This window comes from Rhinatrema bivittatum, chromosome 19 (genome assembly GCF_901001135.1).
Source record: "Rhinatrema bivittatum chromosome 19, aRhiBiv1.1, whole genome shotgun sequence".
NCBI lineage: Eukaryota > Metazoa > Chordata > Amphibia > Gymnophiona > Rhinatrematidae > Rhinatrema > Rhinatrema bivittatum.
This window is the reverse complement of record NC_042633.1, coordinates 27483463-27508642: the sequence shown is the minus strand read 5'-3', so window position 1 is coordinate 27508642 and position 25180 is coordinate 27483463. Positions and strand designations below refer to the sequence as shown.

Sequence of the window (25180 nt, the reverse complement as noted above, 5' to 3'; positions counted from 1 at the left end):
TCAGAATTCGAGTCCCCAGGTATTGCTAGGACCATCAGAATTGTATGGAGAGGGAAGAGGCCAAGGTTGAGTCTTGAGAAATTGATGAGATGTGGGGGATTTGAGTTCCCTAATCTACGATAGTGTCCTATAGCACGTCAAATGTGCTTTGTCTGGGAATGGGTCTCTGGTTATGATGAGTCATGTCTTGTATGGGTTACTCCTTTTGTTCAGCCGCTGCTTGGCCTGTTGGAGTTAGAGACAGCGTTTCTTCAAGGACGGCTTTGTTGGCTTGGAGACATTTTCACAAGGGATGGGGTTTGGACCCTAATTCCTCTTGTATTTTGCCCGTTTGTGGCGTTAGTGCATTTGTACCAGGCAGAGATAATCGGGTGTTCTTGGATTGGATTACATAGCCCGAGGGCATCAGGTGCCTTTAGGGCTCAGGCTACCTCCTGGGCAGAGGGTCAGTTACTGTTGCCTCAGGAGATCTGTAGGGCGGCGGTGTGGTCGTCTACTCACACTTTTAACGTTAAAGCTTCGCATGAACCGTCTTTTGGGGAGAGTGTGCTTCGTGCGGGTCTTTCGGGTTCCCGCCCAGTGTAGGGTGGCTTGGGTACATCCCACTTTTCTGGACTGATCTGGGTATGTTCAGGAAAGGAAAATAGGTTCTTACCTGCTAATTTTCGTTCCTGTAATACCACAGATCAGTCCAGAGGCCTGTCCCTTTCTCTAGATACTGAAAGACTGCATTGCCTTACGATTTGCTGGTTTTTTAATTACGGAGTTCCGTGTTGAGAGTAACTTGATGGAGCAGTTTCTGAGTCTGTTTGAGGCCGCAGGTTGTCGGTTTTTTTTTTTTGGTTTTTTTTTTGGGTTTCAACCTCGGCCGCTAGTTAGTTCTGTTAGCATGGGCTTGGGTACAGGTCAATACTGTGAGTGACTGCAGGGGGCCCTCTCGCTATGTAGCAGTGCCCAAAGTTCTAATTGCTCTATGACTCCACCTGCTGGTGGGAATGCACAACCCCAGTGGTCTGGACTGATCTGTAGTATTACAGGAACGAAAATTAGCAGGTAAGAACCAATTTTCATCTCCTTCACAGGACACAGCTGTAGGTGCCGGCAGCATAGTTGCTGATTCATGCCATGCTGCAATGCCAACACTGAAGCAGGGGCTGGCACTGCAGTACTGGGCACACATGTGCCACTGTCAGCAAGGTGGAGCACTGCTGCATGGGTGCAAGGCACTGTAGTCACCATACTGAGGTTGTGCAGAGATGCCACTGTCACTCGCTGCTCTCTGCTGTTACCTTGTGTCAGGAGGCATCACGAGCTGGTGCATCAAGATGTCTCTGGCCCTTCTGTCAAAAATGAGCTCCAAGGCCACCTATTTGGGGTGAGCACCAGGCATGTGTTGAGACCTGGCCTCACCTTGATTTACTTCCCCCATGGGGAGGGGACAGCCTCCATAGTCTCCCTTCCATTTTTTTTCCTTTTTCTCTCATTTTACTTGGGTGTGCTCCCTGAGCCGCACCCTTTTAAACTCTTCAGCACTGCGTTGCCTCCAAACGTCTTGGCAGGCCACACGCACAAACTTCCTTTTCTTCTCTCCCCTGGAGACTTGAGTTTCTCTCTGTGCTCAGCTTAGGGAGAAATCCCCAACTGACACCATATGTGGCACGGTAAATGAGCAGTCAAGGCTTCTTTCAGTGGCTTTATTTACAGCAGATCTGCTTACCTTCACAGATATAATCACCGTTCAGGCTTCACTTTAGGTCAGCAATGCTGCACAGTAGCTGCCTTTTCTTGGAGACCTGGGCCCGGTCTCCCGATGCCATTAACCTCCCCAGCTGGGTCCCACCCACAGAGCTCTCTTCCTCTGTGGGGATTTAAGGTGGCTCAGGCATCTAGCCTGGTCCCATACAGGGTGGTTTAGAAATGCTAATAAAGATAGTTAACTTCTCCTATGGGTTTTTTTTGTTTTGTTTTTTTTTTTTTAATGCATACAAGTTACAACATGAACATGTACAAATTATATGTATAAACTGTGTCTGCTATTCATGGTATCACATGAAACAGGAGCATATAGTATAAATAATGTGTTGAAATATCTGCAAGCAACATATGTCCTGAGCTAAAAGTTGAACTTCTGCATTTTGTATCTGATTTTTCGTTGTCCTCGTAGGTAGGCCTGTGAGTGCTGGGTGTGCAACATGTAGAAGTTTTACCAGATCACTACCAAATTCTATATGGGGTTCATTTTTTTTTTTGTGCTATCAGTCTGTGTTTCCAGCAAGAGCCTGCTGTACCAGTAGCAGCCGCAGGGTGCTAACACAGTGGATTAATCAGAACCTGCAATCCCAGCAGCATTCACAAGGTTTAAGCTGCTTTTTCGGTGGGCTTGAGGGGTTGATAATCTACTGAAGCCTCCCTCAGTCACACATTCTGAATATTGGATGCCACAGGCCATCTTTGAATCATTAGTATTTGAGACTGCATCCACAGTCAAGTTCTGGTAGTCCTATTGGTCTGGGTGTAAACAGGATCCTTTCTAGGCCTATCATTGGTGACATGCTGGTGAGGAGTGAGCTTCCAAGCGTATTAACTGCTCATCTGCTGCCTTTGTTGCCGACTGCAGGTCACACCATCGCCAACCCTTCCATTTTACTGAAGATTGAACGAAGGGTGCCATGTGGGAGGGATGCTGGAGACTTGGAAGGGCACGTGAGCCAACGTAAGGAAATACTTGTTAAACCCCCATCAGACAGCTGGGCGGGGGGAGTTTTTGGGCATCCTGAAGGTAGAGGGGATTTTGTGCGCCCTAGCACCTGGTCAGATATCAAGGGTATCTGCAGAACACAACTTGAATGAGCCAAAACATTCGGATACCACTGAGAAATACAGGTTCCCCGTACGTACCCGGATCAGTCCAGACAGTGGGTTGAGCCTCCTGTCCAGCAGATGGAGAGAGAGGAAAAAACTAAAAGGGTATCCTGTATCAGGACAGTGCGCATCCCTTCAGTATTTCTCTATCTCCAGCAGAAGCAGTTGGTAGACCATGTGGCTCCCCTCTAGACAGCTAGATTGTTTGTTAAAGTCTACTTTCTCCCTCTTTCTGTCTTATTTGGATCAAGCAAGTACTTAATTTCTATTTGAAGTTTAAAAAAAAAAAGAGATCTTAAACTTTTCATTTTTGGTAGGGAGCAACAGTGTTTGCCCCTTGCTCTTACTGGGTGCCTAGGGGGGCTTTGCCCCTTGAGTTTCTCAGCCTAGCACCCTACCTGGTGACCTGCCTGGCTAGGGGTGAAACTGGTGGTCCAGTCCCTTCCCCGCGGAGACCCAGAGACAAAGCATACCTCAGGTCTGCTGCAGAGAAATTCATTCTTCTGCTTCTGCAATCTTACCAACAAGTTTGAGAAAAAAAAAAAAAACTTTGTGGGAAGGAGTGGGTAGTTGAACCTTTTCTTCCCTGCTCTCAGCCAGGCACCGGCGATTCTTGCCATCTCACATGTGGCAGATCTGCCTCTCACTCTATGCCTCGATCGGCTTTTTGCTTAGTGTGTGGAGAGCCTGTTCTCTGTGTCTGAACGGAGGGGAAGGCTCCTCTGCGCCGGAGAGATCAGCTGGTCATTCCTGGCCTGGCAGACGCGCTGCAAGGACGGCCCCGTTCCTCCAAACTGCGGGAACAGTGGCCATTTTGGCTCCAAACCTCGCTGAGGGTTCTGAGCCTGATGGGGGAAGGGACCCGATTTTTTTTTTTTTTTTTTTCCTCACTACACCACCCCCTCTCCGGCCCCCTCTGATCCGCCTGCTTCGGTTCCGGAACCTGACCCGGATGCAGATGTCCTTTGGGCTTAGATCCCCCTCAGGAGGGCAACGCAACTGCTGCAGCTTCTAGCAACGTTGACCCAGTCCTCGCCGGCCTGAGGGCACCCCTTGCACCTTTCCTTTCTATCTGATGCTAATGCAGTTACTGCTCCGGGAACGGGAGACACCGGAAGCCGGTTTGCGCGTGGGCAGAGCCATGGACAAGCTGTATCCGCTTCCAGACCCGTGTCTGGATATGCTCCAGGTCTCCAAGGTAGACGCCTCGGTCTCCACTGTCACGAAGCGCACTACTATCCCAGTCGTGGGGGCGACTGCATTGAAAGATCTTAAGGATCGCAAATTGGAGGTCTACCTCAAAAGGATTTTTGAGGTCTTGCACTCGGGGTCCGGCTGACTATCTGTAGCAGTCTCATGCAGCGGGCAAGCCTTAGGTGAACTCAACAACTCCTCAGCACCCAGGATCTCCCGTCTGCAGAGGCTGAGCAGGCAGAGCGGCTGGAAGGTGCCATTGCGTATGGGGCGGATGCCCTCTACGAACTTCTCAGGGTGCAGGCCAGGGCTATATTTTCAGCAGTGTCCGCTAGACGTCTCCTCTGGCTTCGTAATTGGGCAGCAGACTCCTCTTCTAAATTACAGTTGGACACTCTCCCATTCAAGGGTAAGTTGCTCTTCGGGGAGGACCTGGAGCAGCTTATTTAATCTCTTGGAGACAATAAAGTGCATAAGCTGCTGGAGGACCGCCCTCAGCAATCCAAATCCTTTTTTAATTAGCGCTCTCGGTTCAGGGGTAAGCGCAGGTACAACAGGCCGAGAGGTGCTGCCCAAAGACCCACCTCCACTAGATCCCAGTCTTGGTCTCATTCCTTTCGTGGCCGACGGCTGTTCCGGGATACGAACCCTTCAGGTTCCACCTCAAAGTCCTCCCAATGAAATGCGGCCGGCCCATTCCTCTGCTCCCGCCTTAGGTGGACGTCTGCAGCCCATTCCTCGAGAAAAAGAGACAATCATGTCAGATCAGTGGGTCCTCGATGTGATCGCCAATGGCTACGCATTTAGACTTTGCTCGGGAACTCCCCGACCGCTTTGGTGTGCCAGACTCTGGACAGGCTACAGGAGATCGGTGCCATAGTCCCTATATCCCTGGAGGAACAGGGATCCGGCTAGTATTCCATCTACTTCGTCGTGTCCAAAAAGGATGGCTTCTTCCAACCGATCCTGGACCTCAAGCGGATCAACTGAGCTCTCTGGATGCCCCATTTTCAGATGGAGACCCTGAGAGCGGTCATAGCAGCGGTTCGCTAAGGCGAATTTCTGGCCTCTCTCGACTTTACAGAGGCTTACCTGCATATCCCAATCCGCCATGACCATCAGAAGTATCTCCGCTTTGCCATTCTGGGACACCACTTCCAGTTCCGGGCACTTCTGGTTGGCCTGGCCACCGCGCCGCGTACGTTCACCAGTGTCATGATAGGTGACGGCCTCCCTTCGTCGGGAGGGAGTCCTGGTCCACCCTTACCTGGATGACTGGCTTATCTGGGCCAAGTCGGAGAACCTGTGCACTGCAGCGGTCGACAGGGTGGACTTTTCTCTCCTCCCTCAGGTGGATTGTCAAATTTTCCAAGAGTCACCTCAAGCCCTCCCAGGTCCTGGAATTTCTAGGACCCCGTTTCGACACCCGCGTGGGCAAAGTCCTATTCCCCGAGCACCGGGCGCTCAAGCTCATGAACCAGGTACAACATCTGTTATCTCTTTCGGTATCCATGTCCTGGGACTATCTCCAAGACCTGGGCTCCATGGCTTCCACCATAGATTTGGTTCCTTGGGCTTTTGCGCATATGCATCCTCTACAGAAAGCATTGCTGTCCCGCTGGAAGCCGGTTTCGGAGGAGTTTCAAACACCCCTACCGCTCTCTGAGTCTACCATTGCCAGCATGCAGTGGTTGCTTTCACTCGCCCACCTCTTGAAAGGAATGCCTTTGGAGACACCCCAGTGGATCGTTATGACGACAGATGCCAGCCTCTCTGCCTGGGGAGCGATGTGTCAGCACCAATCTACACAAGGACTGTGGTCTCCTGTGCAATCCCGATGGCATGTCAATCGTCTGGAAGCCCGAGCTGTCAGTCTGGCACTCAGGATGTTCCTGCCCTTGCTCCGTCACAAAGCCGTGCGGGTCCTCTCAGACAATGCCACCACAGTAGCTTACATCAATCGCCAGGGTGGCACCAGGAGTCGTCTGGGTCTGGAGGCCAGCAAGCTGCTGTCCTGGGCGGAGAGACACCTGAGTCGTCTGGCAGCTTCCCACATTGCGGGGAAGGAGAATGTGCAAGTGGACTTCCTCAGCCGACAACACCTAGACCCCGGAGAGTGGGAGTTGTCTGACACGCTGGTGAATCTTCTGGTGCGCAAGTGGGGAGTTCCTCACCTCGACCTGATGGCTACCCTGAATGAACAATGCAAAGGCTCCCAGATTCTTCAGCCGCAGACTGGAGCACTGCTCGGAAGGGGTGGATGTCCTGGTTCTTCCCTGACCTCACTACGTTCTTCTCTACGTGTTCCCACCTTGGCCTCTGGTGGGAAAGGTACTCAGAAGGATAGAACTCCACAAGGGGCCGGTCATTCTCATAGTGCCGGAATGGCCTCAGAGACCTTGGTTCGTGGACCTGGTGACCCTCGCAACAGATGGGCTTCTTCGCCTCTGTCACCTTCCAAACCTGCTCTGCCAAGGACCAGTATTTTTCGATCAGGCGGATCGCTTTTGTCTAGCGGCCTGGCTTTTGAGCGGCGGCACCTGAGAAAGAAAGGGTATAAGGAGGAAGTTATTTCCACTCTCTTGGGGGCACGGAAGACATCTACCACTCTCGCTTACGTCCGGGTATGGAGAGTGTTTGAGACTGCATGTGCTGAGGCCGGAGTCAAGGCGCACAATGCTCCGGTGTCTCAGGTCCTTTCCTTCCTGCAGTCTGGTCTTTCCAAAGGTTTGTCTTTCAGTTCTCTTTGGGTGCAGGTTTCGGCACTCTGTTCCCTCCTTGGGCGTATCGATGGTTACGCGGTGGCGACCCATCCGGATGTCATTCGCTTCCTTAAAGGGGCCAAACATTTAAACCCACCTGTCCGGCCTACTTGTCTGTCCTGGAGCCTCAATTTGGTGCTTCAAGCCCTTTGCAAGGCGCCTTTCGAACCCCTCCGGCGGGCCACGCTTAAAGACCTCACTCTTAAGACAGTATTTTTGGTCTCTGTGCTCGGCCAGGAGAGTGTCTGATCTCCAAGCCTTGTCTTGTTAGGAGCCCTTTCTCCGTTTTTCTGACTCGGGTGTTTCCCTCAAAACTGTGCCCTCCTTTCTTCCAAAGGTCGTGTCGTCTTCTTACGTCAATCAGTCAGTGGAGCTTCCTGCCTTTTCTCCTGAATATATTGCTCGCACGCCTGGCGGTGACCTCTGGCGCCTTGATGTAAAGAGAGTCCTACTCCAATACTTACAGGTTACTAACAAATTTCGCATCTCTGATCATCTTTGTCCTATGGAGCGGCCCTAATAGAGGTAACAAGGCCTCTAAGGCTACCATTCCTCGCTGGCTAAAGGAGGCCATTGCGTTGGCTTATATCTGTCATGGCCGTCTGTTCCGGAGAGGCCCATTCTTTGCGTGCACAATCTCTACTTCTTGGGTGGAGAGTCATTCGGTCTCTCCTCGGGGGAAATCTGCAGGGCGGCTACTTGGAAGTCTCTGCATACTTTTGCTCGTGATTATCGCCTCAACGTCCAGGTGCCAGTGTTTGGCTCCTTCGGCAGGCAGGTGCTTCGAGCGGGTTTGTCTCGATCCTACCCTCTTTAGGGAAGCTTTGGTACATCCCGCTGTCTGGCCTGATCCGGGTACGTGCAGGGAAAGGAAAATTGGTTCGTTCCTGTAGTACAACGGATCAGTCCAGACTCCTGCCCAGACTGGTTTCTTTTTGCTTCGGTCGCTCAAAGGTTTTTTCCTTTTTTTGTTTGGTTCTTCACAGCGTTTTGGCTCCAGTTACTTCCTATCAGAAGTTCAAGGCACCGGAAGTCTTTCTCAACTGGATATCTATGTAAGAGCAGTTCTTTTACATGTTGGTTGTTACTTGCTTGATCTTTTACTGGTTAACTTTACCTTTTCTTGCTTTGTTAACGTTTATACTGAAGAGATGTAGGGTGAGCACTGTCCTGATACAGGATATCCTTTTAGTTTTTTTCTTTATCTCCATCTGCTGGACAGGAGGCTCAACCCACTGTCTGGACTGATCAGTGGTACTACAGGAACGAAAATTAGCAGGTAAGAACCAATTTTCCTTTGGAAAGCAAGTGATAGGCAATACTTTGACTGACTGTTTCTGGCTAGTTTTGAAAACTGTTCTTTTTATCAGGTTAGTACAAAAAAGGGTCTGAGGAATTACATCAAGCAGAAAGCCAGGCCAGAGTCCTTCAAGCCAGGCTGCAACCAACAAGCCTGTGGGAATGTTGATGTGCATTACAAATTGGGGTGGAACATAAGAAATTGCCATGCTGGGTCAGACCAAGGGTCCATCAAGCCCAGCATCCTGTTTCCAACAGAGGCCAAACCAGGCCACAAGAACCTGGCAATTACCCAAACACCTAGAAGATCCCATGCTACTGATGCAATTAATAGCAGTGGCTATTCCCTAAGTAAACTTGATTAATAGCCATTAATGGACTTCTCTTCCAAGAACTTATCCAAACCTTTTTTGAACCCAGCTACACTAACTGCACTAACCTGAGGCCTGAGCAGGATCTTTGCATACAGGGAGCATCTTTAAGTTACACCTAGAATATAGAGAGCATTTCTGGACCCGTACCTTGGAAGCAATATTAAAAGCACAGGAGAAGGGCATATGGGGGGGGGGATAAAAAAAAGGTTTGAGGAGACCATACCCACACACATCATCATGCTTATTCTTACTGATCTTGTCATTCTGATCAGTGCCTGCATTTTTTACTCTGATTTTCAATGGAAAGACCTTGATTGTAGGTGTGCAGCCTGGTGACGTTTTTGTGCGTGCGCAGGCTAGTAGTCTGTGTTTCTGGGGAGAGCCTGCAGTAGCAGATCCGAAGCTACAAGGCCAGTGGCACCCACGAGCCCGTATCAACAGATTAACTGGAAGCTGCAATAGCAGCAGCCACAAGGTGTCAGGATTACCACTTATTTTCGCTTTCCCTGTTGTTTTCAGCTGGGTGTTTTGCTAGTCCGTATTAAAGGGTTGTACAAAAATCTTTTAGGAATACCCATTTGTCCTCAGTGGAAGTGGGATGAGTTTGGAAGCCTTTAAGGATCTGATTTACTAAGGCTCTTTTCCCATTTGGGGGTACATTTTCAAAGACCTAGGTAAAGTCAGCCATATGCAGGTAAGAAGATTCTCAGCCACCTGAAAGTATGCATGTTCTTTCATAATACTCACAAGCTTGTGGCATAAAAGAGGCAGCATGGAGCAGGGATGACATGGGTGTTTTTTGGTCCAGTGGCTCCTTGTCTCTCCTTTCTTCTTTCTTTTTTTTTTCTTTGCATTTTTATTAGGCAGTAATCATGTTATCAACAGTAACATAACACAGGCTTACAAATCGCAAGAAAACTGGACAATCGTCCCATCCTTTGTACATAGAAATAAAGACAAGCATCCCAATAAACTACAGTGGGTCTGAATTTGAATATGCCACAATTAAGAGTCAGCATTGTTCAGTCTACGAGGCGTCTTCTGGGCTTACACCTCCACTCGCCTCCATTTCTGATCCGGAGTCCACACTCGCTGAAAGCTAGGCAGACGCTGCCGGTTTTGTGCAGTCCTCTTGCATGCACAGAGTCTGTTAGGAGCCTTGCTGAAAATCTGGTGAGATGGGAAGGCATTATCGCGTGGGGAGTAAATCCAGAGGGATTTTTCTGTGAGCACATTAAGAGGACCTGAATTGGTAGGAAGATCTGTGGATGATCCAATGAAGAGTAGGTGCTGATTCTTGTGACCCTGAAAATGGTCCCTCCTGTTGGGGAGATGAGAGGCCAAATGACCTTTTCCCTGCCAAAGACGTCTGATGGAAGTCAGAGCACAGCATTGCCTTTCATGTTGGCACCAGATCTATGGGGCTCGTATCGGGGGTGGAAATGCTTACCAGGAAGAGTTGGGTTTTTTTTTATATCATGTCATTTTTCTCTCTTAATTGTAGAGGATCCTTGGGCCGGACCAGACATCCTGCTGAGGATTCAGCATCAGCTGCACCTGGAGCCATGTGTCCCTGATCGTAGCCACGTCTATGGGAAAGACAGTCCAGATACGTCCAACGTCAGTGAGTGAGCAGAAACATTGCAGAAAAGACCGTAGATAAATAAGAAATGATTAGAAGCCAGTGATATAATTTAGGGTTTTGCTCTCCCTTAGTCCCCTCTTTTTCCAAGGAAGGTTAGATATGGCTAAGGCAGGGCAGGAGCTCAGGGTAGCATTTTGGTGGCCCAGCCCTTGTGTCACTCTGAGCAGAGACAGCGGGCAGGGAAATACTGCTGTGGAACTCTACACGGTGGGACGTGTCACTGGACCACCTAACACGAAAAGCAACCTGAGGACTTAGAGGGTAGCCAGTGTAATGCCGATTTATAAAAAGGGCTCCAAGGGTCACCTCAGTAACTACAGACTGGTGAGCCTGACATCAGTGCTGGGTAAAATGTATTTATTTAGATTTTTATAAAATGGTGGAAGAGGATTATGGCAGTTTAATGAAGGAGAGCCAGCATGGATTTAGCAAAGGGAAATTGTGCTTTGCTAGCCCCCTCTCTTAACCTCTGCCCTTATCCCCAGCTCCTCTCACCTCCACAGTCAGCCATTTTTATATCCCCCAACTGATGCTAAGCCATTCCCCATCTCTTCTCTGACCTCCCAGCCTCCTCTCCTCCCCTCCAAGTTTTTTCACATCCCCGCAGCTGATTCCCCCCCCCCCCCACCCCTTCTTACATCCTCCAGTGAGTCTTCTTCAACTCCCCCCTCTCACCTTCCAAAGCCAATCCTTGCCCTTCTGCATCTTATCCCTCCATGTAAACAGCCCCTTCTCTAAACATTCCCCTGGCAACATTGTCTTTTGGGCCCTGGTCCAAAGGTGAATGACAACTGATGAGAAGAGGGGGCAGGCTGATGACAGGAGCACCATTTTTCTCTTGGGTAGGTTCAGTGGTGGATGAGGAGAGAGAAGCTGTTGCAATCTCTACCAGCTCGTGCACACTCATCCCTCCTCTTTTTCTCATGGCTGGTCCTAAGCCCGACTGAGATCCGCAGGAGGTGGCAGCATAAGTAGTGAAAGTCAGCATGGTGCCTGTAGCCAGTAGAAGCTCACAGGCCCTACAGCAGCCCTGATCCCTCCTCACGCAGGGCTTCCTGTTACCAAAGAAATTCATGGGAAGATAGTGCCTTCAGGTACTGTGAGCGCAAACCTACTCACAGGCCCCATACAGATTTCCACTACTAAGGCTGGTGCCTGAAGAGTGCTGCTATTTGAGGCACTTGTGACCTCGGCTGAAAGATTTGTGACCCTCCCCACCCCCATAATTTGGGAAGCCCTGCTATTATAGCATAGGGATAACAGAAATATAGTCCAAGGTCTAGTCCAGGTCAGTTAATCCAGTAATATCATTCTCCATACTCAACACAGTTAAGACAACCTTCACAAGACTTTCACTTTAGTCTTCTACTTATAGGAACAGGCACCCAGTTATATGGGTATGTGCACTCGTGGGACTCTTTGGGTCCAAAGGCTTAGCCATCTAGCCGTCAAGTTGCCAGAGCTCTGTGGTGTTGCTAGCAGTTCCCCTTTGAACCACAGATGACCAAGCTGGATCTTCAAGGGCAGAGCGTGTACCCAGCTCATAGCTATCTGAACTTGCCTCTGCTTAAGCAACTCTGTGGCTCTATATTTTATTTATTTATTTTTAGTTTCCTGGCGTGTAGCCAGATGGACTCAGGACAAATGGGATAGTATCCGCGTGCTAGCAGTTGGAGACGGATCTGACGTCAGCACAGGGGCGTGTATATATCCCCACAGGAAGCGCAGCTGTTCAGTAATTTCCGTCTCCAAAGCAGTTTGGAGTGCCTGCACGCTGGTTCAGCGTGCTTTCCAAGACTACTTTCATTTTTGTTTTCTTCTCTTCTAGATTCTACTTTACCTTTCTTCAACACCTTTTTGAGCCCCGCGCTCCTCAGGGGCCGTTCTGGCCGTGCCCCCCAGTTGAGCTTCCTGGGGTGACTCCCGTGGTCCCCCGGAGGTGTAAGTCCTCGGTTCAGCCGAGGCCCTCGCTCCCGGCGTGGACGAGGTAGCGGGTGCAGTGCCTCAACCGCGGCGGTGAAAGGTATCGGCCCTTTCCCCTCGCAGCCGGAGACCGCCTGTGATCCTGCCCGGCAGCGCTGCAGATTTGGTACGGCGTACGTCTCTTCACCCAGGTCTCCGCTATCTAGAGGACCGGCGGCGTGGCAAGCTGTGGAGGACGCCATTTGTGGCCTTACTCAGGTATTCCGCGCCTGTAATGGGCGCGGCTTTTATTTTATTTTTTTTCTCCTCTCCTCCTTGTTCTTGCTTCTTGGCTACCACTGTGAGTATGTGCCGCATATTGCTGCTGTATGCCTATTGACTGCCCTTAGGTGTATATTGCTACCTGCTTCGTATTGTGCGGCTGTTTTTTCAGCGCCTATTGCTGTCGCATACTCTTGCTATTGGGCGCCTGTTCCTACTCAGCGCCTATTGCTGCCGCTTCCTATTGCTATTGTGCGCTTGTTTTGCTCAGCGCCTATTGCTGCCGCTTCCTATTGCTATTGTGCGCTTGTTTTGCTCAGCGCCTATTGCTGCCGCTTGCCTTTGCTATTGTGCGCTTGCTCTAATCAGCGCCTATTGCTGCCGCATCCTATTGCTATTGTGCGCCTGTTCTAGCCTGCGCCTATTGCTGCCGCATAGGAAGCGCACGCTTGCTATATTCTGCTCATGGATCAGCTCGCAGCTGCGGCCGCAGCTGCGCCGCCACTTGCCCTAGACGTTTCAGCTCTGGGCCTCTGCTCCGCGTGCCACCTTCGTGCCACGCGCGGTACTGACCCCGACTCCCTGTGTACCCAATGTGCGGCGGCCGGGGGACCCTCCGGCCAGGACCAATCTCAGCCGCAGTTTTTTGATAGTTCACCTGCGGCTACCCCGGATTTGGGAGGCGGTCTCGACCGCTCGGGAATCCCGGGGGATCTGGTACCCCGGCGTTTTGAGGCGGCTTCCATTTCCTGGGTGGATCTTTTTCAGGGAATTCATGCCTTTGTCCAGATGCAGACGGCTTCGCGTCCTGCCCCTACGGTCCTTGCTGCGCCTGTTCTTCCGGCGGTTGCTGCGGTTCCTGCGGGGGCGGCGTCTCCGGCGCATACTGCGGCTGCCGCCATGATGGCAGCCTCTAGGGATCCGGTTCCGGGACCCTCGCAGCCTTCTCGGGAGCGGAACCTCCCGCTATTGGACAGTCCCGATCACTCGGACCTGGAGGTTTCACCGGACGAGTCCGAACTCCCGGAGGAAGGGGACCTCCCCCCGGGGATTGCGCCATACCGGACTATGCGGCGCTTTTTCCCTAAGGAGGACCTCTCGGACCTCGTGTCTCAGTGTCTGGCGGAGTTGGAGATCACTGGACCCAGTGCTTCGATTCCTTCTGCGCAGAACCCCCTGCTGGAAGGTCTTCGTCCTACAGCCCGCCATTTTCCTTTCTTGCAGGCAGCTCAGCAACTCATTGATTTGGAATGGGCAGCACCGGCGGCCTCCTTTCAAGGGGGCCGGGCCCTGAAAGGCATGTACCCATTGGCACCGGCTCTCCAGGACCTCCTGGCATGCCCTCAGGTGGACGCCTTAATTAGCGCTGTGGTCAAGCGCACTACCATTCCTGTGGAAGGGGGTTTGGCCCTCAGGGAGCCCCAGGACAGGCGGATGGACGCCATTCTGAAGCAAAATTTTGAGGTGGCAGCTCTTTCTTTGAGGATTGCGGCCTGTTGCACGGTGGTCACTCGTGCCTGCTTGTCTCAGGTCCGGAACAACGCTCCGGCGGCTGACATGGAGCCCGCTCTTTCCTTCCTCACCGATGCCGCATCGGATTTGGTTCGAACCACGGCTAAGGGGATCTCGTCTTCCGTGGCCGCCAGGAGACACCTATGGATCCAGCCATGGTCCGCTGATGCCCCTTCCAAGTCTCGCCTCACCAAATTGCCTTTTCAGGGCTCGTTTCTGTTTGGCAGTGACCTTGATAAGCTAGTTGCTTCCTGGGGTGCCTCTCCTGTGCCTCGCCTACCAGAAGACCGGTCCAGGAGGGGACAGCGCTCCGGTCCCCGGCCCTCCAGGGGCAGGGGTTCACAGCGATTTGTTCCATATAGAGGGCGCTACCAGACGCCGCGTCCTCCGGCCAGGAATCAGTCCTTTCGGTCCAGGCTGCGCAGACGGGGGAACGGGCCGGGCGGGGGTCCCGGTCGCATCCCACAATGAGAATTTGCCGATTCATCTGGGGGACGAAGCCATAGGGGGCAGGTTGACCCTCTTCTACCCCAGATGGGTCGAGATCACGTCGGACCAGTGGGTCCTCGCAGTTATCCGAGAGGGGTATTATCTGGACTTTCATCATCTTCCTCCGGACAAGTTTGTGGAGTCTTCATGTTCCCCGCTCAAGAAGGCAGCATTGGCGGCCACCCTGACGAGGCTCCTGACCTTGAACGCCATCCTCCCAGTGCCTGCCTGGGAAGTGAATTCTGGACACTATTCCATTTATTTCATAGTACCCAAGAAAGGGGGCACTTTTCGGCCTGTGCTGGACCTCAAATCCCTCAATCGGTACTTACGGGTGCCGAGGTTTCGCATGGAAACTCTGCGCTCCGTCAAAGCCGCAGTCCAGCCCGGAGAGTTCCTCACGGCATTAGACCTGTCCGAAGCCTATCTTCATATTCCGATACATCCGGATCATCAGCGCTTCCTCCGCTTCAAGGTTCTGGACCGCCACTTCCAGTTTCGAGCTCTCCCCTTCGGGTTGGCCACCTCCCCGAGGACATTCACCAAGGTGATCGTGGTTGTGGCGGCGGCACTCAGGCGGGACGGGATCTTGGTCCATCCCTACCTAGACGACTGGTTGATCAGGGCGAAGTCCCGAGCGGAGAGCCTGCGGACAACCGACAGGGTGATCGCCCTTCTGGAAAGCTTGGGCTGGGTCATCAACCTCAGCAAGAGCTGCCTACAGCCTTCCCAGTCCATAGAATATCTGGGGGTAAGGTTCGACACTCGGGCGGACACGGTCAGTCTTACGTCCAAGAGACAGTTGAAACTTCGGCAGCGTATCCAGTATCTGTTGGGAACCAGTCGGCCGTTAGCTTGGGATTATCTGCAAGTTCTGGGTCTCATGGCCTCCACTCTGGACGTGGTGCCTTGGGCACGAGCCCATATGAGACCACTACAGCATTCCCTGCTCTCTCGCTGGAGCCCCCATCACCGAGCCTATTCCACGCGCCTCCCTCTGCCGGTCCATGTTCGGACCCAGCTGCGGTGGTGGTTGCGGTCCGACCACCTGAGCAGGGGGTCGCGGATGTCCTCGCCCACGTGGATCTTGCTCACCACGGATGCCAGCCTCAGCGGCTGGGGAGCACATTGCGAAGAACTCACTGCGCAAGGGCGTTGGAACAGGGAGGAGTCCACATGGAACATCAATCGCCTGGAAGCCCGGGCAGTCAGACTGGCCTGCCTTCGTTTCGCTCCGCGGCTGCGGCACAGAGCTGTCAGGGTGATGTCCGACAACGCCACTACGGTGGCCTACATCAACCGTCAGGGCGGAACCAGAAGCCGACAGGTATCTCTGGAAATCGCCCCACTCATGGTTTGGGCAGAGGCGAATCTGCGGGACATCTCCGCCGTCCACATTGCCGGGAAGGACAATACCACAGCAGACTTCCTCAGCAGGGGACGCCTGAATCCAGGCGAGTGGCAGCTGTCCCCCACAGCTTTCCAGATGATTGTCGATCACTGGGGGATCCCGGCCATGGATTTACTGGCAGACAAGTCCAATGCTCAGGTACCCAGATACTTCAGCCGCAGGCGCGACCCGTGCTCGCACGGCATCGATGCTCTGGTCCAGCCGTGGCCTCCGGGGACTCTTCTATATGCCTTTCCCCCGTGGCCTCTACTGGGTGCCCTCATCCACAGGATTCGGTCACACCAGGGCCTAGTTCTTCTGGTGGCCCCGGACTGGCCGAGAAGACCCTGGTACGCGGACCTCAGACGCCTGCTGGCAGGGGAGCCTCTCCCCCTGCCTCCTCTCCGGGACCTTCTACGTCAAGGTCCCATTCTGCACGAGGATCCGGCTCAGTTCTCTCTTACGGTCTGGCCATTGAGAGGGCTCGACTGAAGAAAAAGGGTTACTCGGGGCCTGTGATTACTACACTCCTCCGGGCTCGCAAGTTTTCCACTTCCCTCACCTACGTACGGATCTGGAGAATCTTTGAAGCATGGTGCGACTCTCATGGCACCAGTCCACATGCCGCCACTATTCCTATTGTGTTGGATTTCTTGCAGGATGGGCTTCAGAAGGGTCTCTCCCTCAGCTCCATCAAGGTTCAGGTAGCGGCACTATCGTGCTATGGACCCAGGAGAGGTGGCAAGACTATCGCCAAGCACCCTGATGTTTCTCGTTTCCTGCAAGGCGTCAAGCATATTCGTCCGCCACTAAAGTGGCCTATACCCTTCTGGAACCTTAATCTGGTTCTGGATTTCCTTGCGGGATCCACCTTCCGACCCCTTCGGGGCTTGTCTCTACGGTCTCTAACCCTGAAGTTGGTATTCCTGCTGGCCGTATGCTCCGCACGCCGCGTCTCTGAACTACAGGCGCTGTCCTGCCGTGACCCCTTTCTACGTATCACTTCGGAGTCTATCCATCTTCGGACGGTTCCCTCCTTTCTCCCTAAAGTGGTTTCACAGTTTCATCTTAACCAAACCATATCCTTGCCTACCACGGTAGGTTTGAAGAAATCTGAAGAAGGCCGTTTATTACGCCATCTCGACCTCGGCAGATTGCTGCCCAGGTATCTGACAATGACTCAAGACCTGCGGAAGACAGACCATCTGTTCGTCCTACACAGCGGGAAGAAGCAAGGTGAAGCGGCCTCTCGGCCCACCATTGCCCGCTGGATTAAAGACGTGGTCAGAGCCACCTACGTGGCGGCTGGGAAGGCTCCGCCTCTACAGGTTAAGGCTCATTCTACCAGAGCCCAAGCGGCGTCTTGGGCTGAATCCCGGATGCTGTCACCGGCGGACATCTGTAAAGCGGCGACATGGTCCTCCCTCCATACCTTTTCTCGGTTCTACCGTCTGGATGTCCAGGCCAGGGAGGACTCGGCCTTTGCGAGGGCGGTTTTGCATGGTCCTCAGGCAGCCTCCCGCCCAGGCGGGGTGTAAAGCTTTGGTACATCCCATTTGTCCTGAGTCCATCTGGCTACACGCCAGGAAATGTTCAGATTACTTACCTGGTAATCTTGTTTTCCTTAGTGTAGACAGATGGACTCAGCATCCCGCCCAGCTGCCTGTGTCCATGGGTTTCACTGATTCCGGGTACGCCTTTGACTTTTGTGTTCCTAAGAGCGTACACTCTGCCTATATCCACGCCTTCCGGTTGGGAAGGCTGGCGGTCTCCGGCCACTGTCAATCGGTCAGGGGAGGCCTGTTTTCACTTTTTTCTTTACTTTTCATTGAGCGTCAGTACACACATCCCTAACAGCTTTTGCAAGGAAGATTACTGAACAGCTGCGCTTCCTGTGGGGATATATACACGCCCCTGTGCTGACGTCAGATCCGTCTCCAACTGCTAGCACGCGGATACTATCCCATTTGTCCTGAGTCCATCTGTCTACACTAAGGAAAACAAGATTACCAGGTAAGTAATCTGAACATTTTTTTATACCGATTTTCCTGCATAAAATGCATATCAAACCGGTTTACAATGAAACAAAATAAGCAGGAAGTAAAATTCCTTAGTCTAATACATTTAAACGTCAATAATGAAATAATTTTAAACAAAGCAAAAAGCTAAATAACATTAATAAAAGTTAAATTATTAACATAAAAATAAATATAATTATATTAGAAGGATCACAAAGGTTAGCACAAAGGGGAACATCAGTAGCATGGGATAGACAGTTTTTGAGTACTTGTAGCCTGGATTGGCCACTGTTGGAAACAGGATCCTGGGTTTGACAGACCCTTGGTCTGACCCAGTATGGCATGTTCTGTTCTTATGCTCTTATGTAACTTTCTAACTGCAAGAACAGCTGAGGGCTAAATGAAGTTATCCGGGAAGGTTGTGGGAATCTGACAGAAGTTTTGAAATGCAGGTTAGAGACGTGTCTGTTTGGGCTGGTTTAGTTACAGTGGATCCTGAGGGCCAGAGGCATAGACTTGAACAATGGTGGAATGGAAGGTAAATGAACAAAATGTCTTCCCATCACATTTGGGCCCATGAGGGAACAGCATAGGACACCGATCGCATTTCTGATTTTTTATTTATTTATTTTGTTTACCCAGTTTATGATCCAGACATTTCTCTGTGGATTAAGCAAGTGGATGAGCCATGTTACAATAACTGCATTGCCTCTGATGGGAACAAGGTTGTTGCTGATTCCACTGTGGGTAAGTGGGTAACATTTTATCCCAGGGAAGACAGGATAGCTGGGGATGCCCTAACATCAAGAGACTCTGGGGGAAGGAGGGGGTGTACAGAGAAGATATCAAGGGTGTCCCTGACCCATAAACCCTGGGGGAAGGGCCTCTACTGCTATTTTAAAGTGCTGCTAGAAATAGGTAGTGCTATATAGACACAAAAATAACTGTCCCTGCTCCATGGATCTTATCTAGTGAAGGCAAATAAGAATTAAGACATAGAGAAGTATATAGGATTTAAAAACAGTTCAAAAGCATGAGTGTTTAAACTGGATTTGAATATGGCCAGAGAAGGGAGCATAACACACACAGTTGGGAGTTGGCAGTGAAAGAGAAGGGCACGGATATGATCAACTTGCCCAATGAATGGCGTTCACAAGGAAAAGTATAGGGAGAGAGAAGAGAAGATAGTTTAGCTGCAGAATGAATGTATTTATAGGCAAGTAAAAAAAAAAAAGCTTGAACTGTCTGTGGAAGCAGACGGGAAGCCACTGGAGCAATTTAAGAGTTAAGTGGTCATAACCACTTTAAAATAGGTAAACTGTGCATCTGAATTTTGATTAGATTGCAGAGGAGAAAGACAGTCCAGCAGGAAGCCAGTAAAAAACAAGTTGCAGTCGTCCTAAGTAGGATGTGCTGAGAGAGGAAGGGACAGATTTTAGTGGTATTATAGAGGAAGAAATGACAAGAGACTCCAGAGGGAAAGGTTAGTAATGGTCTCTCTATCACCAAGACACTGGAGGGAGAGGAGACCCCAGGGTAGAGGGTGGGGGGAAAAAGGAATGCAAGGCTCTTTTTTTCTGATGGGTGGCGAGAATAGCAGGGATCTGCCTGATATCAAAAGACTCCAGGGAAATGGATAAAAGTGGTCTTTCTGACACCAAGACCCTAGGGAGGAGAGGGGACCAAGATATCCTGGGGAAGGGGGACATAACGGGGGTCTCCCTGACACTGAGAGACCCAGGGAGAATGGGAGAGTAGAGGTCACCTTGCCAAGGTTGAGAGTTGGAGGGAGCGCGACCCACAATGGTGATAGTGATGGGGCTCCCATTTTATTCCGGCAGAGAATGCGGCCCTGGTGACAGCAGTGACTGACCTACGTCCTGGGAACTCTTTGGAGACCCATCACTTGCTCAAGGTCCCAGCAGAGAGAGTCACTTGCAGCCTGTTCCCGAGTGCTGAAACAGGGTCGACTACATCCTCGGGAGACCTCCCATACAGCCCTCAGAAGTGCGAGGCTGGCTTCACGAACATCCCGAGCCCAGCGCTCTACTTTGATGCCAGACCTTACAAGTGCGCGGAGTGCGGTGCAGCGTTCTCCACCAGTTCCATGCTCTTCATCCATCAGAAAGCCCATGCGGGGGAAAGGTTCTTGACGTGCACAGACTGCAGCAAGAGCTTCACTAGCAAATCTGGGCTCTACAAACACCAGATGATGCACCAGGCGAAGAAGCCACACAAGTGCAGCCAGTGTGAGAAGACCTTCGGTCATGCCTCGACCCTTCTCCAGCACCAGAAGATGCACTCGGCGGAGAGACCCTACAAGTGTGTGGCATGTAGCAAGAGCTTCAGTCACAACTCCACCCTGCAGCAGCACCAGAGGAGCCACTCTGGGGAGAGACCGTACAAATGCACAGAGTGCGAGAAGAGCTTCAAGAACACGTCGGACCTCCTGCGGCACCAGCGGATTCACACGGGAGAGAGACCATACAAGTGCATTGAGTGTGAGAGGAGCTTCATGCGGAGCTCAGAGCTGAAGGGCCACCAGAAGATCCATGCTGAGAGACCCTTCAAGTGTACTGAATGTGACAAGAGCTTCAATGATAAATTGTTCCTTTACCTTCACCAAGGAATTCACACTGGGCGAAAGACATTATAATCACCTAAGGAAAAGAACAATTGGTTTAATTATAAACCTGAGCTCAATAACAGTGTGGCCTACCAGTGTTTTACATGACTGTAGGCTTGGCTGCAGACTGTAATTTTGTGACTGGGCAGTGCCTGCCTTGGAAATGGTCAGCTGCCATTTGAGATTTCAGAGGGTGAGAAATGGGTAGTGGTATCTGAAAGTTTTTCTGCAGGTGAAAACTCCCAAAATGGCCAAAGAAATGCTTGAGAGTTGTTTTTTCCCCTCCCCATTTAAGACCAGCTAAAATATGAAAAATAGTAAAAACAACCAGACAGAGAAGAAGAAGTAAAAAGGCCTGGCACATAGGACAGAGGAAAAACTAAACCTGATGCATGCCTATCTTTTTTGTTTTTGTTTTTCATTTCATAAAATTGTTGACCCCTTGTACGTCTGGTCCTGAAATGTGAATATTTGAAGGGAAGGAAAGAGAGTAGCAAGGCCATGGGATGCGTGGACAACTGCACCCAAGGCAATTGACAACAAGCAGTGGAAAAAACAAGACACATGCTCAGTGTGGCATTCATTGCTGGAGGATGTGGTAAAAGCTGCTGTTGTAGCTGGGTTTAAAAAAAGATTTGGACCGGTTCCTGGAAGAAAAGTCCATAAACCATTATTAAGGTGGACTTGGGGGAAATCCAGTGCTTATCCCTGAGATAGGCAGCATGAAATCTATTGACCTTTTGGGATCCTGCCAGGTACCTGTGACCTGGATTGGCCACTGTTATAAACAAGATACTGGGCTTGATGGATCTTTGATCTGACCCGGTATGGCAAATCTTACGTTACTGTGGCACAGAACTTGGAGACTTTCTCCCATCTCTCCTCTGAAATCAGTGTGTTCATGCCAGAGCAGATATCTACAGAGAAGCATGATACAGCATCAATTTGGGAAACACTGCAGTAACCCAGTACCTGACACATACATTTATTATATTACTTAATTGCTCAACACTATACCGGCCTGAGCGATGAACAATAAAACATACATAAAATCCTGTAAACAACAATACACAAACTAATAAAAACAATGCTAAAACATGATTAGTTATAAATAAAAACACTAACGTTACAAATTAAAACAGGTAAAAACAAAATAAATGAAACATACTGTAGACTGTCAAATAACATTGTTTAAATAAAAATGTTTTTATTGCTATTCTAAAATCCGTAAGTGATTCTGATTGTCTCAAATCCAATGGAAGTGTATTCCAAAATGTTGGTCCAGCCACTGAAAAAGGCACATTCTCTGGTAATATGCAGTCGGGCTGTCTTAGGAGATGGAACTTTGAGAAGGTAAAGTTGGAGCGATCTTAGGGCTCGTGTGGGCTGATAAAATTTGAGCAAAGAGTTAGCCCAGTGGGAAAAATCAGCGTTTAGGAGCTTGAAAATTAGCATTGCAAGTTTGTATTTGATTCTTTTTTTTTATTGCGAGTTCAATAAGCACAGGTGTAATATGCTCAGATCTTTTTAGACCGGCGAGTAGGCAGGCAGCAGAATTAAAGAGTAACTGTAAAGGACGAAGAGAAATGTAAGGAAGGCCAAGAGAGACTGTTGCAGTAGTCCATTATGGGAAAAATTGATGCCTGAACAGTGCGGAATTCATTGTCAAAAAGAACCTTTCCCTGTACGTACCAGGATCAGTCCAGGATACCTGGGTTGTGACTCCGCACCAGTAGATGGAGACAGACTAAAACTTGTGGGCGGAGCCATATATGCCCCTGCGCCAGTCACAGCCCCTCAGTCTTACTCTGTCTCCAGTAGATGGTGCAGGTGCGGTCACAGCTCCTGCCTGCCCTGGTTCTGGTACTCTGTCAGGGTTGGTTCTTTGTTTCTTGGTTTTAGGCCAGTTTAGGCTATAGTTAGTTTGGTTTTTTCTGCAGTTTTAACTTTTTGAATTTTAAATTGTCACTGTCGTTCCGTCCGCCCTGCCTCCCAGGGGGGTTGTGAGGTCCTGAGGGGACTACCCCCCCTGGTTGAGGCCGCTGCTAGGGTCGAGGACCCGGCTTTACCAGTAGCAGCGTCAGGGGTGACACCGGGGAGCCCGGTTCACTCACCCCTGCTGGATTAGGGCTCCAGGACCGTGGACAGTGAGCGGTGTTTTTGTAAAAAAAAAAAAAAAAGTTTTTGCGTTGGCTTTTGTTTCCGGCTCTCTCTTCCTTCGCGTCGCCGCTCCGGGGGGGCGCCGCTGGCAGGGGGGAGTTCGTTTCGCTTAAGTTTATTTTGGTTACTCGCGTTGCTTTCCGTTTTCGCCGCGTTTTGCGTCAGCATGCCTCCTGGCTCGTTCTGTTGGGCCTGCGGCTCGGTCGTTTACTCCCGGGGGGCTTACCAGGTCCTGAGGGGACCATTTTCCCCTGGTAGAGCACTGACTGGGCTAGGGGTCGAGGATCCTGAGGTACTTTACAGCCCAGCCGGGGTGTTGCCGAGGAGCCCGGCTCCCTCACCCCGGCCAGACCGCTGGACCGTGGCGAGGGACAGCTGCAGGTAATTAAAAAAAAAAAAAAAAAAAATTTGAAAACCGGAGCGGTTTCTCGTTTCAGCGCGAGCGCAGGGGTTTACCTCTATACCGGTCGGGTCGGCATTTCGTTTCCTCCCTCTCCCTTTCTCCCGCTTAATTTTTGTTTTTCTGTCACACTGCCGAGCAGGCCGCTTAGGTCGGCCTGCTCGACTTGCGGCTCCAGCGCCGCACGCCTCTCTCGGGCTCAGCTGTCTTCAGGCTGCGGCACGGGGGGCACAGGGTCGTCGGCCTCGCTTCGGGGGGGTGTTTGTTTGGCGGCAGCCTCTCGTTTTTGCGGTCGGGGTCCGTCCGGCGGCTTTCCCCAAGCTGTTGCCGTCTGCCGCGGGAACAGATTAATAAATAAATAAATAAATAAAAAAATAAGTCGACCTCTCGAGCGAAATGCGCGGGAAAATCGGCCATCTTTGTGCCGGCTTCAAGCGCGACTCCAAGCGCGGCAGGCCCCGAGGATTCTCCTTCCCCCCCCCCCCCCCCCCCAACGGCCGGCTCCGCGGTCTGTTCGCCATCGGAGGCGGTGGGGGGGAGGGCTGGGGGAGCCATGGCGAACTCTGCAGGACTCTTTGCCCCTGATTTATTTTGGCCAGGCATAGGGTTTTTTAAGGCCCGTAAAGCCCACAAGAGACCTGATGGCCAGGCGGAGGGGGGGGGCCTGCGAGGCCACTCACGGCCCAGACACGCCCCCGGCCACGGAACACGGCGGGGCGATTCATAGCCACGCGCCCGGTACGGGCCATACCGCCTAGAAGGGGCACGGACCCTACCTCGGAGTCGTCGGATCCGGAAATTTTCAAGGTGCCTTTCCCTCCTCCGAGGGGAACTGAGGGAGATGGCGCGCCACCGCAGGGGGCGGCGAGGCAGAAACAGGCTTCAGAAGGGGATGGCTCGGGATTGATTCGCCCCTTCATAAGGAAGGGGCTGACCCATGTTTCCCGCCACCCTGGAGGAGTTGGGAATCGCCACGCCGCCTGAGCGGTCTCGGCTGGGCTCCATTCCTTTTCACCTCTCTGTGTCAGCTCTGCTCTATCGAGAGGGGGATGCTCCGGTTTTGCACCTGGAGGTCACGAAAGCTATGGGTACGCTCTCTCACTTGCCGGAGGACGACGGGTTTCCCTAGGGGTAAACCGGGTTTTTCAAGCGGCCCGAGGACAGATCCAGAACGCGGTCTTCGTTTTTCGGCCAGGTCCCGCTTTTGTGGTCCCAGGACGTCGCGTCCTCAAGGGTAGTCCGGTCAGTCGTTTAGTCTTCCTCCTCCCGAACCCCGCTTTAGCGACAGCAGTCCTTTTGGGGGCAGCGGGGGAGCCCCGGCAGGCGCAGAGTCTGAAGCTTCGCCATGAAGGGTGGTCGGTCTCTCTCTCTCTCTCTCTCTCTCTCTCTCTCTCTCACCGCAGCCCCGGCACGCCGTTCCCAACGTCGGGGCGCGGTTGGTATCGGTTTTTCAAGCGATGGGCCGGCGTAACGTCAGTCCAGTGGGTCCTCCATGTGAACAGACGCGATTACCTCTTCCGTCCCGGTCTCCCTCGCGGCGGGGGAACCGTTAAATCCATTCACTTCATCGTCCCCAAGGAAGGCGGCACGTCCAGTCCAATGCTGGATCTCAAGAGTATAAACCGATGCTTTCGCGTTCCTCCCTTCAACATGGAGACGGTTCGGTCGGTGATTGCCGTGGTACGGCCAGGCGACTTTTTGGCCCCCCTAGCTCCCATGGAGGCGTATCTTCACGTAGGCATTCAGCCATCGTTCCAGCGCTTCCTCAGGTCTGCGTTCTAGGACGGCAATATCGGTTTCGAGCGCTCCCGGTTGGTCTCGCGCCGGCCTCCCCGGACATTCACGAAGGTGATGGTCGTGTGGCGGCGCGGCGGCGCCGGGAAGGTCTCCTGGTCCTTCCTTACCTGGACGATAGGTTAATTCGGGCGAAATCCGAGGATCACTGTCGGGTGCCAGTGGTCAGGGTCCTACAACTGTTGCAGTCCCCTGAATGGGTGGTCAACTACAACAAGTGTCTTCTGACACCCACGCGGACCTTGGATTATCTGGGAGTCGTTTTCGACACGCAGCAGGGCACGGTGTTCCTGTCGCACGAGCGGATATGCAACCTGCGAGCTCCAGTACGGTGCTTATTGTCTCTCCGCCGACCGCGGGTCTGCGATTACCTTACGGTCCTAGGTTCCATGGCTTCAACGCTGGCGCTGGTTCCCTGGGCGTTCGTTTATCTGCGACCATTTCAGTCGTCCTTACTATCCCGCAGGAAGC

The 25180-nt window shown here is 51.8% G+C and overlaps 1 protein-coding gene across 3 annotated transcripts in view; it reads left to right on the top strand.

Moving 5' to 3' along the window:
* The window catches only part of LOC115080637 (zinc finger protein 135-like), a 28586-nt gene extending 7526 nt beyond the window's left edge, over positions 1-21060 (top strand). For 2 of the 3 annotated variants that reach the window (XM_029584945.1, XM_029584944.1), the window contains 4 exons: positions 2618-2713; positions 9996-10115; positions 18372-18476; positions 19571-21060. In XM_029584945.1, coding sequence (XP_029440805.1) covers positions 2618-2713; positions 9996-10115; positions 18372-18476; positions 19571-20385 — 1136 coding nt within the window. In that variant the 3' untranslated portion in view covers positions 20386-21060. The remainder of the gene's footprint in view (positions 1-2617; positions 2714-9995; positions 10116-18371; positions 18477-19570) is intronic. The other variant, XM_029584946.1, reaches the window with a different exon arrangement.
* The last annotated feature ends 4120 nt before the right edge of the window (positions 21061-25180 follow it).